Source organism: Dipodomys spectabilis, unplaced genomic scaffold (assembly GCF_019054845.1).
Source record: "Dipodomys spectabilis isolate Male_0828 unplaced genomic scaffold, ASM1905484v1 ptg000178l, whole genome shotgun sequence".
Taxonomy (NCBI): domain Eukaryota; kingdom Metazoa; phylum Chordata; class Mammalia; order Rodentia; family Heteromyidae; genus Dipodomys; species Dipodomys spectabilis.
Window position 1 is genome coordinate 12,979,672 of NW_024870855.1, and position 18,530 is coordinate 12,998,201.

The 18,530-nt window shown below is 42.4% G+C and overlaps 1 protein-coding gene across 1 annotated transcript in view; it reads right to left on the bottom strand.

Annotated features, from left to right (window-relative positions):
* The window catches only part of Itprid1 (ITPR interacting domain containing 1), a 70,675-nt gene that overhangs the window by 28,665 nt on the left and 23,480 nt on the right, over positions 1-18,530 (bottom strand). Inside the window, exons 8-9 of the mRNA XM_042695044.1 lie at positions 17,494-18,056; positions 16,488-16,545 (exon numbers count right to left, since the gene is read on the bottom strand). Coding sequence (XP_042550978.1) covers positions 16,488-16,545; positions 17,494-18,056 — 621 coding nt within the window. The remainder of the gene's footprint in view (positions 1-16,487; positions 16,546-17,493; positions 18,057-18,530) is intronic.

Genomic DNA, 18,530 nt, shown 5'->3' on the forward strand with positions numbered 1-18,530 from the left:
GTTTTTCAGAAGGAACATTTTTATAGCCTTGGCCTAATTTCAGATAAGCAATTTAAATACCGTCAGACTCAGAAAGTGGATTCATGTGTTAGATGATGTTATGATTCTTTTTTTTCCTGGACTTTGCTCTTACAAAAGGAAAGCCAGAAGAAGCCTGCACTGTAACAGATTTTGAGACCAAATTCTTTTTTATTTCCTGGCAGAACATGTTTTTGCCAAGTTTACAACCCACTTGAACTTCTGTCTGTTCTTTGATTTTAGAATCAACTTGGTTTCCTTTTAACACTGCAGAAAAATTAGATTTAACTTTATATAAGAAAAGTAATGAAGTTTACTGATGATTTTTTCTATCACACACACACACACACACACACACACACACACACACCACATACAAACCTAAAGAACTTTCTTATTAACACTCGCAGTAGCTGAACTGTGTGTGCTAAAAGCTCTGACCCTTTGCTTGAGCCTGCAGATGCCCCACAAGTGACTAACACCAGGATAAAATTGGCATCTCTGCCTTCATTTCTTCTCTGTCTCCTTTGCGTTAAACTTTAGGTCAGGTCCCTTCCCAGTTTGTTGATCTTCCAAGGAGAGCTCATCTCAACCAGAGGAATCTCCCCTCCACCACCAATACCACTAGCAAGCACTGCCTTCAAGGCTGAAGACATTAAGATAACTGAGATATTCCCAAGATTTGGGGGCACTAGTGAGAATCAGCATATGGGCAACTGACAGCTTTCAAAAATTCCTGTTCTGGACTCCTGGAATGGCACTGAAAAATCCTCAAGGTTGGCAGTCTGAGTATGTGACTCCATGATGAGATTGCCCTTAGCAGGCATAATCATCTCCAGGGAACTGAACTAACCCTGAAGCCCATAGGCCTGAGAGTAAACACTGCAAAGCAGACATGGACTTGCCCAGACAGACCCCTCAACAGTGGCTATTTTCTAGGCACCAAAAGGCAACGTCCTCTCTCCTTCCCCAGCTCTGGAGAGCAAGAGGCGATTTCCTTAATAAGACTCTGGGACAAGATCTGAGATAGTGACTGGCCAGACCTCAGTTTGATCAATTTTGATTAACTTCACCTTCTTCCTCTTAATAAATCTAAAGCTCTTGTCAAGTCCTCAAAGGACATGATTTGCTGGGACTCCCTCCTCTCTCCCTGTCACCCCCCCCCCCCCCCCCGCCCCAGATTGGGTACTGCCTTGGGAGTCTAGTAACAGGATCACTTACCTTTGTAAAAACATTCATAAAATAACCTTCTAAAGATGAAGGCAGACGAGAGAGCATTGTGAGAATAGCTTATTCTATTTTTAAATGTTACAAAAAAGAACAGATTTTATTCACAAACCTACATGATCATTGTTCCCTCAACACAGATGTCTTTGAGTGTTTGCTGTGTGCCCAGGGTGACGTGAAGGTTGAGACTAAAGAAAAAAATGCTCTGGTGTCATAGACTCATCTGTGTCACACTTAGCTTTACAAATATAGTTCAAGCAAAGAATAGGGGAGAAACCTGTTAAGCATAGGAACATACCTATCACTATGCAGTGATACGATATGCATGCAACCCAGTGGAGGGTATGGGCTGTAACCGTTACAGTGTTGTAACCCAGTGGAGGATGTGTGTTATAACGCACTGAAAGAAAGGGAGTGTCTGAAATCAGTTCTGGCCTTTCTTGACTCCTTTTTGCTTTCTTGGATCAAAACATTTTCTAACATCAAGTGTAACTTTTCAGAGAAGGAATTCTTGGAGGAATTTTGTCTTGGGATTAGGCTATGGATGAACAAAGATTCATTCTCAATCAAAGGTCTGTGGAATGTGGATCCTGGAAGCCAACCCTACCCGGTGATCCACTTCACAGACTCATGGTAGTGCTGTGTGTCACCGAGAGCATGTGGGAGTGGTTCTCCAATTAATAATGGAACTCTGGGCTCTTTGGGCTTCCCATGAACAGCCATGATTTCATGAGATAAAATCATATGGTTGGTTTACTGGGTGTGTGTGTGGGAGAAGTGAATGAGGTTGTGACTGAAGAAGACGCAAGTAGGAAAGACAATCTTAAGTTTGGGAAGGTGGGCTCCAAGAAGATACAGTTTACTGAAGGTCAGAGGGCCTAAGGGGCTTCTGTCCTCCCCTACTCCTCCCTGCTATGGACCTGAGGGACTATAGTTCTTCCCACTTCCTTCCTGGGAGGCCACAGCTTCCTGAAATGTCCTGAGCATGTCAATGATTTTTCTGACTATAATAAATATGTCTACTCCCGAAAATTTTCCCCATCATTTCCCTTGAACTTCCCTGAGACCAGCTGCTCTGAGCATCTGAAAAATATAGATAATCCTGTCTAAGCTTTGTGTAGATGACTGTAAGAGATGTGTAAGATAAGAAATAGAAAATAAGAGACAGAAAATGCTGACGTGTGCATTGTGGCCAGATTGACACAAATACCATTGAGTTTTGTTATATTGTATAAATAGGGATAGAGTACCATTGAAATCTGCACAGCCAATCCCGCTTATGGAATTCAGAGAGGCCCAGAGTATGGGTTAGGTACACAGCACATACAGAGACATAATTACTAGATCTGGCTTCAGCCGAAGTAAAGCTGACTGCTGATCATAGAGGGATTTAAAGGGAGGAAGGCCTTCATCCTTCTGCTGTTTTACTCTCAGATACTCTACAAGTAAGAGAAAATAAACTTTTATGCAGAAACAATCAGGTAGACTAGTCGACGGTATAATAAATGGAGGTTCTGATTGAAAGATCTAAATACCTGAATTTATAATAAAATAAGCATAACAGACTCTGACTCTGTGTAGAATGAGTACACACAGTTTTTCCTTCTTTGCAGGGTTTTGTACAGGTCTAGGAGAGACATGCAAAGACTTTGGTCACACACATAGGATGGCCAGAGGCTCTGCACACTTGGAAGTAAAGACTAAAGGTGTGTGAATTGTCAAAGTACCACAGGGCATGCTCTAATAAATATATAGCACTCCTCATCAAAGAAAGGTAAACTTATTTGTTCAAGACACTTTATTCTACAAATTATTCACAGACCACTAAGCTATCTGAGCAATTTTCAGTGGCTGAACATGAAAAAATACAGACTCTACAGAGCTAGTCTTTAACTTTAGGACAAGCAAGCAGATAAACAAACCATAAACAATAGCAGAAAACCAACAACACCACAACAAATGGCTGAGTTCAAGAGTATTCATCTTATTTTAAATACCCAGTTTACAACAAGACATGAAAGGAAATAAAAGTATAGTCCTGACACACCAAAGCAAAATAAACAGTTAAAACTGTCTTTGAGGAATCGAAGATATAGTCAACATACAGATATAACTAATCATCCATTAATACGTGTTTAAGGAATTAAAGGAAACCATCTCTAAAGAATTAAAGGAAGATGTAAGAGCAAGGTCTCATCCAATGCAGAGCACTCAAAATATAGACATTACAATGAGAGTCCATTGTCACACTTTGGAATTGAAACTGTATTAACTGAAATGAAAAATTCAGCACAGGGCCACAAGATCAGATGTGAGCTGGCAGATGAAAGAACCTGAAACCTCATAAATAAGCCAAATGAAATAATCCGGCTGTAAAGCCAGACAGAAAAGAATTGAGGAAAATGAACTGAGATGTGTAGGACACCTTTAAATGCAACAGATGTAGAAAATGCAGACACGTGCAAGAGGAAAGAAGCAGCAATAAAGAGTAGTTGAAAAATATTGCCCCAATTCCCAGAAAAATAAAGTAGACATCCAAACACTAAGGAACTCCAGGTAGAACAAACTCAGAGAGTTGTGGAGATCCGTGTACACATGACAGAAAAATTTCCAAAAGACAGAGAAAGAATCTTATTAAAATAAGAGAAAAATGACTCAGTTCACACAACCAGTGAGATTAACAGCTGACTTCTCATCAGAAACCATAAGGGCTAAAAGACTGTGGACTGACATTTGAATAGAAAGATTCAAAGCCAATCAAGAATTCTGCACCCAGAAAAGTGATTCATCGCAAACGAAATACAGTTTAAGAATTTCCAGATGAACAAAAACTGAGAGAATTCATTGCCAGAAGAATTGCTCTATAAGACAAACTGAAGGAGTCCTTCAGAAGGAAGAAAAAACAAAAACAAAAACAGAAAAATAACTAAGCAGGAACTCAGCTCCATACAAAGAAATAATCAGCACTCACAAAGACAAATATATAAAGTAAATTTAAAGACAGAAATATTTTAAATTAAAATTTATTTGTTCTCTTACCTGTTAAAAAGACAGCTTGATGCAATAGTTACAAGACTGTTGATGGAATCATATGTATGATACTATAATTTGTATAAAAATAACATCACAAATAACAGGATCAGAACAACAGGGCAATGACTTATATGCTTACTATAGAATAATTTTGCATCAATTCTAGCTAGGTTATTTTTTAGGTAAGACAATGATATTCCCAGGGCCCTCACTAAGAACTTAGAAGTTGTTTTTCAAAAATGAAATAGCATCATATGTAATTCAATAATGGAGAAACAGAAGATTAAAAAGGTATAGAACATAAAATATAAGTAAAATTTATTATCAATCGTAACATTACATTGAACTAGATTAAACAAACACTGAAGTCACAAGACATTGGAAGTGTGGATAAAACCACAATGCAATCCAAATATATGCTGCCTGTAAGAATGGCACTGTAGATTCTAAGAAACAAATGGGGTTGACATTAAATGCTAGAAAAAGATATGTGAGCCTGGGAAGAGGTTACTCAAGAAACTGAGATCCAGAGGATTGCAGTTCAAAATCAGCCTAGCAAAACAGTTCACAATGTCTCATCTCAAAACAAACAAAAAAAACAAACAAAAGTAAAACCCACCCTTAAACCACCCAAAAGCAGGGCTGAAGAAGTGTCTCAAATGGTAGAGTGTCAATTATGCAAGCAAGCTGGGCAAGCTCAAAGCCTTGAGTTTAATCTCCACTGAGTTTAACCACCACTGGGCAAGCTCAAAGCCCTGAGTTTTATCTCCACTACCACCACCAAAAAAAACAAAAAGATTTATGATAGTAACTAAAGAAAGTTACTAATAGTAGCTAAAGAAAATCAACCACTATATTTTCCATAACAAATTATGTTATTAAGAAAATATTATGTTATTAAGAAAAATATTAAGAAAATTGTTACTAAGGACAAGGGACATTTCATATTTCATAATGATAAAGAGTAAATTCATCAGAAGTCATTGCAATTAAAAATACATATACACCTAAAAACAAAACTGCAAAAAATATCTATTATGACAGAAATGATAGGAGAAAGAGAAAATTCAACAAGAATGTTGAGTTTGGAACCAGTGGTTCACATCTATAATCCTACTTGGGAGGCTGAAAACTGAGGATCTGCAGTTTTATGGCATATAAATTATACCTCGATAAATTTGTTCTAAAACTAAATGACAATGAAAGGATACATAAAAATGCTCAATGGAAGGGGAAAAAAGCCTTGTTTGAAGAGTTAAGAAACAGGTGGAAGTGAGTAAGCGATTTCCTAGAGGAAACTGAACCATGAAAAACAATAGAAATAAGAAGCAGCCATTGACCCTTGGTAGCAACCACTCCCATAACTAGAGGCGCTGAGATGCCAGGGCTGGAGAAGTGCTGCTGGGGACTGCAACCTCTTCTTCCAATTCCATAATGAACTGAGTTGTACCCACCTCCAATCCATAGGATTGGAAAAACAGAGGAGGTGATGGCCTTGAGATGATGCTGGGTAGACAAGCACTGAAGACTCAAAGCCAAAAACTCTAAGCTTTTCTTGACCAGCTTCCCAGAATCTCAACAGATTGTTATTCTAGGCAGAAGATTAGAAGAATGTTCTCTGTGCCTTCTAAGTAATCCAAGAAAAATGATCTAAATATATCACCACAGGGGTTCCCCTGGCAGTGAGGTATTCCAGGCATCCCTACAGTTAAATTCCACAAAACTTCCCCACCTGTTCAGAACTTCATAATGGCGTTTATAGTCCTACTCTTACCCATGAGGGTATAACAAGGATCCCAGGTACTTAAGAAAACGTCCAGCAGGGAAGATAAAGACCACAATAAGCCTATGTGGGGGAAAATATGACAAAAACCAGAACTACACAGGGAAAGAAAAATTTACAGATGTGCATGCATATGTGTGATGTCTACAAAGAGACAAGGAAAGCATCACAACTATGACTCAAGAATAGAATGCTATGAGGCATGGGCGGTTAAATGTATAGTAAACACAAAAATCTGAAATCAACCTGTGTTAGTCAGCTTTCTGATGCTGCAACAAAATACCCAAGGCAAGGAACTGAAAATGGTAAAAGACTCGTTTTGGCTCACAATTTCACGTGTTAATCCACAGTCATTTGATCCCGTGGCTTTGGGCTGTGTCAGCCTAGTACAACACGGTGGGAGCAGGAGGCACCCTTACGGTAGACAGAAGCAAAGAGAGAGACACGTGGGACTACACTTGGATATGCTCATCAACTCCCAGCAACCTGATTTCCTTTCACTAGGCCCTACCTTGCTCAGGTTCTAACATCTCCTAGTAACGCTACAGACTCTGAGTAAGACATCAGAGCATGGAAGCTTGAGGGACACTTCAGATCCTATTTGGCAGAATCCAAAGAAGAATTAGACAAAAAAACTTAAAAAGTACTTCAGAAATGAAAGTTCAACAACAAATAAGTAGAAAATAAGGGGGAAAACCTAGCAGATTAGTCTATCCATAAGTATTCATATTCAAATTATTTGCTTTCTAGAAGTTGAAGAAGAGGGAAAACTAGTGTGATAAAACTACTAACAAATAATTTATGATTGAATGTCATGAATTTGTGTTTGAAGTAGGCCCTAAGTACCCAATCCAACAGATGAAAATAGGCTCATATACATCAGTGTGAAAGTTTAGAAGTATAGAAGCACCAAGGGAATCAGTCAGCTTGTAAAGAGAGAGAAACAGACTTGCTACAGCTTGCTATGGCTTTAGACTTCTCAGCATAGCATTGGAAGCAAGACGACAATGAAAGCAGACCTACAGATTACTGGAGAAAATAGGTGTATACCTACTGGTGCTTTCTAGGGCCTGTCTCCTCCCTGCTTCCCTCTTTCTCTGTACTTTATTTAAAAGAAGAAGCTGAGTGCTGGTGGCTCATGCCTGTTATCCTAGCTACTCTGAAGGCTGAGATCTGAGGATCACAGTTCAAAGCCAGCCCAGGCAGGAAAGTCTGTGAGACTCTTATCTTCAATAAACCACCAGAAAATTGGAAATGGCGCTGTGGCTTAAAGTGGTAAAGTGCTAGCTTTGAGTAAAAGAGCTCAGGGATATCACCAGGCCCTGAGTTCAAGCCTCATGACAAAAAAAAAAAAAAAAACAAAGAAAAGAAAAGAAAAATCAAACAAAAGAAACTCTGAGAGAAATATCTAAAGGAAGAGAAACATTTGTGCGTTGTAGGACAGAGCAAATCTAACCTGAGAAAAAGACAAAGGGACACCCAATGGAGGCAGCTTCATTGCAGGCTTAGAAGTCATCTACTCCAGAAAGGAAAAGAAGAGAGATTATCAGAGGGGAAATTCAAACCGTAAATTAAAATGGTTAGGCCTAGCTAACTTTTCTTATAAGAAGAATAATATGTTGGAAGGGTTAAATGTGTACAAAGAGGAAGTGGCACTGTGGCTCAAGTGATAGAGTGCTTGCCTTGAGCTGAAGAACTGAGAGACAGTGCCCAGACCCAGAGTTCAAAACTCACAACAAACAACAACAGCAGCAACAACAACAACAAAAAAGAAATGTGTAGAAAGAGTTAACAACAAAGGAAAATGGAAAATGGTCAGGCAACAGGATTATGGTACTGGACCAAATTATCTTTGCAAAGTCTGGCCTGCATGGCTTTAGTTTTATTTGAGCCTTTAGTACTGGAGCATCATGACTCCTCCAACCCCCTGTTTCTCTCCCCCATCTCAGCACACTCTGAAGACCTTCATCATTGGTTTGGTTTTGCTGGATTTTAGCATAGACAGATATCTTCGTTGATCCTTGTCTCCCATTGAAAAAGCAATTGTGGATATTCTAGAAGGTGTCAGATTCTACACTTAGTATGGTGTTACCAGGCTATCTAGGTCAGAATCTTTGGAGTTCACAAATACCAAATGTTGTCTTTTAAAGAGTCATACTTCTCAGATTTATCAAATCTAATCTTATTGGTTAGTGTATCCATCCGTGACCAAGGTTAAACCCATGTGCCCACTGTACAGCAAACAGACCGTGTCAGATGTCAGCATGAAGGTCCGTTGGTGCCAGCAGCTGGCAGAGCTGGTACCAGAGAAAACGAAGCAAACCCTCAGCTGCTCTGGCTCAGAAGGTAGACCAGAAGGTAGACCAATCCTCACATGGCTCCAACTTTCTTAGAGCAGGATAGGAGGGAGAGCACCAAGGCCAGAGCAGCCAGGACAAGACCAGCTATGAGGCCGGACTCCAGTGCCTGAGGCACTGACTCACCAAGATGCCTCATTTCTCACCCATTCTGTGGCCTTGAGCTCTTTAGAAAGAATGCTTGCTGTAGGGCAAGGCCTGTGTTCTTTCCACAGAGCCCCAGAGAAGACCTAGAGGACATGGGAATCTGCCTTTCCCACTTGCTCCCAGCCACCCAGCTACCATGGACTTCAGGACAAGGGTAGACTTCTTAACCAATGGCCGGTGGGTGGCATTTCTTGAGGAAATGTTCACCATGAACTGTTTTGTGCTAGCATGACAAAGAGCACTGGAGTGTCAACTCTACCCCTCTTCCTGAAGTGAGTGTTCCTTCCTCACTGTGCCTGCCTGCTCCCTTCCCTTCAGAAGCTACTATAGACTTTGGCCACAGGCTCAACAAGGCCAGGGAGAGGTTTATGGACTCACTTCCAGAACAATCCAGGCTAAAACAAAAGCTTCTAAGCTTCAATATTGACATAAATTATTCTCATGGAAGAATCTCAGGTCAAACATGAAAGTTTAATTTTCTATGAAGTCTGGCAATGAAGTCTCACATAGTAGGAGAATTCCACAGAGTGGATGTGTTTTAGAATAACAGTCATTATCATCATTAATTTTCTCAATTGTTATTATTTCTCAACATTCTTATTATAAATAATACAACAGTATTGATATAACAAACAACATAATTACCATAGCAACAATAATTACTAAGATGTTTACATTTGAATAAACTCAATCTTTAATAGCTAAATTATAAATTTTTAGTGTTTTCTTTTTAGTATGGATCACTTAAACCAGATTTTAATATTCCCTTAGAGATACAGTGGTGTTTGGGCCCTAAGTGTAGTTCTGCCTACATTTTTTTTATTTTCAGTCAGTATCTTAAATTATTTTTGGCTTCGGATTGTATTTATTTAAGGTGGTATCTTATTTTTAATCTTACAGACTAATACCACCACCATCATCCTCATTATTATCACCATGATTATGGCTAGGGAAAGAGAAGGGGGCTTAGCAGGAATAAAAGCCTCAGGATCAGAAGGAGGCCTGGGTTCTAGCTCAGTTATTTACTCTCTGGGTTGTTTCTCCTGTGTGACCCTCAGTACCCTCATTGGTAAATGGGAGTGAGCTTCACTTCCTACCGTGAACGTGCTGTGCAGGGCTCAGCACACAGTGAGTAGTGAGTGGTTGACACATGCTGCGAAGTCAGGCTATGGCCATGTGCTTCGGAGCCCTGTGCTGGCCCCGAGCTACAAGGAGGCTGGCCAGGTGCCCCTCACAGGAGAGATGACTTAGGGACAAAGGCCTTGCACACAGATACAACATGGGGCAAAAATGGGCCAAGGTCTCTGGGGCGGTGGATCTCCTCCTGGGGCACAGTGAGGTGCAAGGGTCCAGGGGAGGAGACTCGAAGGGGCAGTGATAGAGCTGACCCCATGGGCCTAGATGGCCTTTGACACTGGAAAGATGACATCAGAGTGGGTTCTATGTAAAGGGAGCAACAGGGCTTCAGGAATAAAGGTGGAGAGCTTGGGGGGAGGGGTGATGCAGAGTGTCCTAGCCTTGCTGGGGCCTGAGCAGTGGAGGGAACGCAGCGGTCAGGAGGGCTGGGGGTGGTGGAGGGGACACGGGGTCAGGAGGGCTGGGGTGGTAGAGGAGATGCAGGAGGTCAGAGGGTTGAGAGTGGACGAGAAAGATGTTGGACTCAATCCTAAGCAGACTTAGGTTCACAATATAGACAATGCAGAGAAATCAGTTCATAACCTTGGGCACACAGTGCAGCTCATGGAAGCCAGTGCCCCCCACACAAGTGGTGGTGCTGATGGTGAGATTCCAGCATCAAGCAATTGCCCTTTTCATCCTACGTGGGGAACACCGGACCTCCTGCTTCTGGACGGCCCTCAGCCATCAAGAGCAGCACTGGTTGCCGGCTGCAGAATATCTCCACGGAGCCAAAATGTCTGTGGAGTGGGGGGATGGGAGGGGGCTGATAATTAAAAGAATTGTCACTGGTAGTGTCGCAGGAGGCGCCGTGTTAAGGCTGCACGCTGGGAAGCTCCAATGCTCCCAGCTGCCGGGGGGGAGGGTGATCTTGGCGCTACTCCTCGGGACAAGACGAATCACAAATGTGTTAATAGTGAGGGTCCATGTCATATCGTGCCAGATGGAGGTGGTTACATCTCTGATTGATCGCCTCCTGGCCCAGGCAGGGCTTTCCAGAAGGCAAACAGCTCCAAATTGGCAAGGGAGCCCCAGGGATCAGCAGGTCTTTATTACGGTCACTGTGGACGTGACATTCTCCACTTCACGCAGTGTGGCTGCCCCTAAGGCAGGGGCAGCCAAAACCCCATGTCTGGGTGAGACAAGATGCCAGAAAGGTGAGAGCCATGCAAGAAACAAGAGTGTGCACTGAAGGGCTCGCAGAGCCAAGCAGGGTCAGGGAGGAATCTGTGACACACTGGGGAAACAGAGAGAAGGGGAGAAGGAAAGGGGAGGCAGCAAACACCCTGCTTGTGAATGAAAGAAATAACTGGGGAGCCAGGGGAAGGAACCGTCCAGAAAGAGCAGGAAGAAAATGCTCACAAGTCTTACACACCAACCCCATAGCAGATGAAACCACGGAACAGAGAAACAAGGACCCGAGGACAGTTCGATGACCTTCCTGCCTGTCCCTCTGCATTCATTTGGCCGTTGGCCATCCACCCTTTGTTGCTTTGCTCCCCCTAGGGCCAGTCCCCAGCCCAACACAGCCAACTACGAGAGCAGTAACTGGGGCGGGCAGGAGTCCTACGGGACCCACAGCCTCTGGTGCAGGAGCCCGGTCCTAATACAGGACAGCGAATAAAGCTTCATTACAGAACAATGGAGTTAGCTGCCAGAGCCTACAGATTTGAATAAACAACAAATAAGCAACATCTGCTCCAGCATATGTGTATGGTAAAAAAAAAAGTCACAAAATAAAAGAATTTGTAAATGCCAAAAGCAACACTAAACTGCCAGTGCCACTGTAGAGTGAATTTTTAATTGCACAGGCAAAGAGGCAGGCGGCCGGCATTAGCCTCACATATGTCTTGTGGCCGCCAACCTGGGAGTGTAGACGAATTTAATTAAATAAGGATTATCCCTTCTCCCCAGTACAATTACTTATTTATAACAATGATAAAATTGCCTAATAAAAAAATGGCCATATTTTAAAAAACAAGGCTAGAAAATACCCCGCTTCGCGTGGAAGTCGTTCAGGGCTGTTGGATTGTGCGTGCGTCTTTTAAAATGAAGTCTATGCTTACTGCCAAGGAAAGAAAAAAAGAAAGGCAAATAAAATAAAATAGAAAAACAAAATGAAATTAAAAAAAAAAAACACACAACCCTTACCACAAAGCCTGCTGCTGTTAAACAGCCAGACACTAGATGGTGGGAAAATATAAAGAAGATACAGAGCAGCAAAATGGAGATTGGCTTCTGTGGGGAGCGCAGGAAATTAAGCAAAATCAGATTCAAATTGAGGCTACAGACTGGAGTCAGGTTGAGGGAGTTAGGGGACAGGGTCACCAAAGCCTGTCCATCAGCGCTCTGGTCCTCCTGTGTCTTGTGAGCAGTCACCTCCCTTCATCTGGCCTGTCTGTCTTCCAAACATATGTGCTGATTCCCTGAAAAGAAATAACCCCACCAACCCCTAATCACAGCAGAAGAGAGGACCCCTGCCTTAGCCCTCCAGCCACAACAGAGTCCTCTCATGCTTCCAACCTCTACCATAGGGAAGGCCTCGGCACCACCCAGAGAGTGAACTAGGCATGCTGAAGTGGATGCAGTATTTTCTGAGATCTGTGGCCTCGGTTTCTGTTATTTTTGAGCAGCTGTGCCGTGGAGTAGCTTTTCTGGGTTAAGGTTAAGGTGAGTCCTCAGACTTTGTGACCAGGGCTATCATCGGTCAAGGTCAGTCATCGCTCTCAAGGTCATTCACAAGGCAACCAGAACTGAGAACAGTCTGCCGCTCTGCACTGTGGCTGCAGGAAGCTTTGGCCTCTACCTTACTTTCCTCATCTGTGCAAGGGGTGTGGTTGTCACAAGGACAGGCCTCTATGAATCCCTGCTGGCAGGAGGATAAGCTCTTTAACAGATGCCAAGCATTGGAAACAAAGCTTCAGCAAGGCTCACAGACGAGGGGCCAGCTCTTTCCTGGGTATGAGCATCGTTCTCTTCATCATCACTCAATAATTGATTGGTATTTCTTGATACTTACAAGTTCTCTCCCTCCCATTTGTATTAAATGAGAGTTCATTCAATATTTGCAGAATGCATGAATTCAGGATGGAAGGAAGGACTAGACTTGAATTCAAAAGATCCTGGCTTGAATTTTGGTTCTCCTTTTTTTGCCAGCTGTGTAAATTTAGGCAAGTTGGTTAATCCATTGAGCTCTAATCTCTAAAAGGGAAACTGTAGTGTGGTGATTGTATCAAGGAATATAATTGAAACTGCTCTGGACCCTGTGTCAATGATTAATACGCAAACATTTAACAACTCCTCAATAAGAAGTGTAGTTGATCTACACTCTGAAGCTACTCCACAGACTCCATGTTTATTTAGGTAAAGCAGCTTTCTGAGAACAGCTGCTGGAGGGAGGTCAGAGCTTGTTACATGAAATACCTAAGTCTATGTTACTAGCATTCACTGTATCTGTAAACACTAGGCACCAATTAATAAATCTGGAAAGTATATACAACTGGATACATTCCTTATTTACAAATATAGTCCATTCTCTCTAATCACTGGTTGTGCATCTGCAGATCCAACTGATTATGCATGAAAAATGCAACTCACCAATAAAAATAGCACAACTGTTTGCATATTATTTACACTGCACTTGGTATGGTAGGTAATCTGGAGCAGATTTCAAGTCTACCAGAGCATGTCCATAGGTTGTATGAAAATCCGACATCATTTTCTACAACGCACTTAAGCCTTTGTGAACTTGGCGTCTACCAGGAGGTGCTAAAACAAACCCCCACAGACACCAAGGGATAATCCTTCTGAATCCCCAACTAGGAACATAATCAAATATGTCACATTGTATGTTACAGTATATATCATATAATATCATATATGCATATAATATGTCTTATCATGTAATGTTGCATTTAACTTAGTTTGGGAGTTTAGATGAGTAGGAGGGCCCAGTAAACTTGAAGCCATGAGCTCAATCCCTGTATCCCACAAAAAAGGAGGAGAAGTGGACAGACAGACACCATGTGTGATGTGATGGGGGGGGGGGGTGGGGGAAGGTTCCTGCATGCTAAGAGTTCTGCAGCAGGCTCTTGCATGCAGTGGGTTGCTGCGGTGGGTTCTCACATGCAGAGGGTTCCTGCAGTGGGGTTCCCAGAGTAGGGTTCCTGCAGTCTGGCACAGGGCTAGGTGCAGGGATCCAAGGTAAAGAAGACAAGGGCTCTATCTTCCAGTGTGGCACAGTTTTGCATAAGAGAGGAAACACAAGCATGTCCTTACAGTTTCTCCAGGTGAGACCAATAGGGATGTCATTTTCTGATCATAGCAGACACAAAGGGAAGGAGGAGGAAGAGAAGCAGAGCAGAATAACTTGCCTACTTAAGGAAGGAGAAAGGTGTGCTAGTTAGTACTCAGCCCCTTTGAAATGACATCAAAATGAGACTAGGACAGAGAGAATACACAGAATCCAGTGTCTGGGGTAAGTGGCAAGAAAGAAGATCCACCAGAGGACAGAATATAAATGACACACATTTCCTTCCCTGAGTCTGCTTTGAGCAAAACTACAATTTACTAAGTCCTTGGAAATATCCAATGCGTAAACATGAAAATTTAGAGTTATTCTCCTGATGATAGTAACTCATTTCAAAGATGCATGAGCACACAACGAGCTCAGTGGTCTTAATCTGAAATAAGACAACACTTTTTACTATATGTTAGACTGGAGCTCTCTACATTTCAAGTTCTTCATCTAACGCATGCAATAATCATAGTGCCTCAGGACAGGACAAGTGCTACACTCTTGCAATCCCAGCTGGGAGATTGGAGATCACAGTTTGAGGCAGGACCTGGCAAAAAAAAAATTAGCAAGACCTTCTCTGGAGAATAAATTGAAAGTCAAAAGGTCTGAGGGCATGGCTCAAGTACCAGAGCATTTGTCTAGCAAACACAAGGCCCTGGGTTAAAATCCCAGTACAATCAAGAGAAAAAATAGTGCTTCCCTCAGGGGATGAATTAAGGTCTATAGAAAAGTACCCCTTGCAATGCACATGTGTTTTTTCTATAGGGTGAAGCTGCTCTGTGAGTGATCTCTCTGAAGGCCTCTTACTGCTTGAGGTGCAAAATTCACCTTCCTACCTTCCCTCAGAGGTTGGCATGGGAGCCCACAGCAAGGTGGCAGTGAATGTCTGCTTCTACTTGCTCTCTTTGTACACGTGATGAGGTAATGGTTTGCCATCACCTCCCCCGGTTCTGGTTTCTAGGTTCCGGTCATCCTGAACTGAACATCAAGGATGGGTTGTCTCCCTGGGGGCTCACGTGTGTGTGTGTGTGTGTGTGTGTGTGTCTCATTTATACATCTTGGATCTCAAAGCAATGACTTGTATACAATCATCCTTTCCTCATTAACTTGACTGATTTGTTCTCAGTCTTATTTTTCTTAGGTGAGGAGCACTTTGGACTATTTTTTGAGGCATGGTATTGCTAGCTGGCTCTGAACTCCTGATGCTCCCTACTCTGCTGGGATTACAGGCATGTACCACCACTCTCCCCCCCCCCCCCCCATACACACACATGCAGTGTTTCAGAAAGTAATAAAATCCTATTTGTTGTCTAGATTTTATCCATTATGCAAGCCGTCACCTGTCTTAGACCACAATCTCCATTTGCATAAATTCCCAAATATTTCTTTTTGGAATCATTGGGATGGTTTACACGATATCGTAGGTCTCTTAATTGAATGTCAAGGAAGGCAGTTCCTACTGACAAGGGGACTCCAGCTTCACTGAGAAGCATTCAATTAGATGGAAAACAGCTGCTTATTTTTGTCTTCTAAACCTCAACGCAGGTTATGTGGTAATTACTTAGAAGAGCAGGATAACAATTTATGTAATCAGCAGGACCCTATAATTACTAATGCATAATTTCCAAACAGCATTTAGCAAAATGAGGCCCATACATACACTTTGTAATGGAAAAGACATGTTTGATACCATACTAAATTAAATTAAAAATTTGCATATTTTCTTCCAGGAAAGGCGCTAGCTTCGCCTGCTCTGTTTTGCTTGACTCATCTCTGCCTATCTCCAGCTCCATAAAGGATCTAGGAAATGCTGAATCATGGAGCTAATGCATGAGAGGAGAATAGTGGGGGATTGGGGGACAAGGGGTGGGGAGGAGGGGAAAAAGGCTCCTTCTCTGTTGTTTGGGATGACAACAAACAACAGTGCATCCTTTCAGGATGGGGCTTGTAAAGTTACATCTGCGCAATTTGAGTATACCAAGTTTGACATTGGGGTCATGCAAAATGTAGAACCAAAGGACTAGTAAAGAATTTAACATTTTCCCACACTTATCTCACTCGGACAGATGGAGAATTGGAAGCCCAGGAAAACACTAGGACTTCTACAATATGGGCGCTGTAGGCAAAAGAGGAGGGAGGAACTTTTTCTAGTTCCTTTCGGTCTTGTGTGAAATCCATTGGCTCTGGTACAGTCAGAGCAAACACGTTGCTGTTAGACAAGCCACTCACCCTACCAGTCCTGGAGATAACAAACCTCTTTCTGGTATTTTAACATTGCCACATACATTTGCTCAAGACTAGGTTTTGACCATCCCCAAGGATGCGCAAATGTAGGACGCTTTGCAGAGATGAACGAAGCTGTGAACACACTGAGAAAGATAGGCAGCAATTGTTTCACTCTTTTCGTGAAAGATCACATACAGAGTCTCGCCCTGCAAAGGGCTCCTACCTGCCGTCCCTGAGGTCAGGTTGAGGACGCTGCTCATCTCCTCCTCAAAGCTCTGCACCTACGGTACCAAAGCACATCAACTCATTAGAGGTTTCTTTAGAAAAAACTCCCTTGTTCAGTCAACATATAAGGAGTGTCCATAAGCAATAATTGGCAAGAGGGCTAAAGTCGCAGAGCTTCTTCAGTCAAGTAACTTGTCTCTGCTGGTGGCAGGGACAAGACCCCATGAGGAAATTTCAAACAATTAACAAGGTCAAGAGAGGAAGATCACATCTGGGTACAGGACCCAGGCTTCTTTCTGGAAGATGTGCTTTTGAACTAAATGTAAACAACAATATCATTACGCTGGACTCCTATATTGTTGCCAAACAATGTTCACTATATTTAGAGAAAGTTGGTTAGTGATGGCTCAATACACTTGGAGAGAATCATTTAGGAAATTCAGTTATTATATAGTGCTTAGATTAAAAACAAAACATCATTTTCCAGATTGCCAGAGAAGAATTCTTGAAAGTTTTTTTGAAAAAAATAAACTAATAAATAGTAATCAATTAAGAAGAATAAAACTACTGTTAAGGCCAAGTTATTCATACTGTTCAAATGTACTAAAACATCTTACTATAGAAACAAACCAGATAAAAAAATCTTTAAGAGGCTCAGAAAACAGTTAGAAGCTAACATTTTTGGAAGAAATTATGCTAGTATCTCTTTACAATGGTCTGGATATAGTGGCACCATCAAACATTTTATGGGCATTATGGAGGGGAGCTGAGCTCCTCCACCTTATACCCAGAGCAAATACCATCTTTAGTGATGCACAGGCTGCAATTTGAAGGTACATTCATTTATGTAACATTTCTCTAACTTCCGGAATTTTCAAAATTTTTTGCAAGGGTAAAGAATGCTGACTCCCTTTCTACTCGTCAAATTGGACTGACTGATGTCTGAATATTGGGAGCAGAATTAGGGACATGACTAGGGGGAATGACAGAACACGAATACTTACCTCTTCCATTTCAAAGGAGTCTGGTGCTTTCCCCACAAGATGAGGCGAGTTCTTGGGCTTGCTTGTGTAAATCCAGTCCTTCTGGGTTCTGGCCCTGACTGACATCTGGGGTACCCAGGGAAGAGGAGACTGCCTGGCCAGCACGGAGGAACTAGGCTCCAGGGAGGCTCGTGGAGAGTGATAGGGAGTCCGGATATCGCAGATCTGGACAGAATGAAGCTCTGTCAAAGAAGACTTGTGGTCTTGGCTGTGGCTGATGGAGGCCATTGGTAACTCTGCTCCATAATCCCACTGTTTGGCTGAGCTGGTAGGAAACCCATTCTCGATCCCTAATGCTTCAGGGGCCTCTAGTTTGCATATCCTCCTGGTGTCCTGCCTTGAAGCTCTCCTCAAAAGTCGGCTCATTCGTTTTCGAGGCTCTTGAGCTCCCCTTGCCGAAGTCTTCTGCAGCCCCTGCCCTCCAGCTTTCTCTGCACTGTTGCTCTGTAGTACGTTAACGTCATGCAGCAAAGAGGAGAAGGCACTGGTCACGCGGTCCAGGATTTCCAGCTGCCGGAACCGGCCTGAAGAACACAGAAACACCATGGCTTTAGACTGTGTCTTTCAACAGAGATGCACTGGTGTGGTGCTGTACAAGTGGTAAAATTAAAGAGAGGGGTCCTTGGATTTCTCAGGTACAGAAGACAGCTAAGCTCTTGATAAGGATTTCTCAGTAATGCCTTTGTCCTATTAAGATGGTCCCCTATGCTGTGCCAGGGGCAGCATAACACCTTGGTAGGCGAATTTGAGTCACTCTGGATTTTAATGTGTCAGCGCATTAGAAACTCCAGGTATATGGGAATCTAGAAACTTGGGTGTATTGCAATGAGTGCAAAAACATCAACTGGGCAGTTTCAGTGTGAAGTTGCTTGAGTTCATCCCTGTGACCACATACCTGAGGAAAACAATGTAAAGAAAGAAGGATTCATTTGAGCTCATGGTGTTGGAGAGTTCTGTTGAGGGAAGGTCTATGGTAGAGAGAACACGTAACAGAAGTT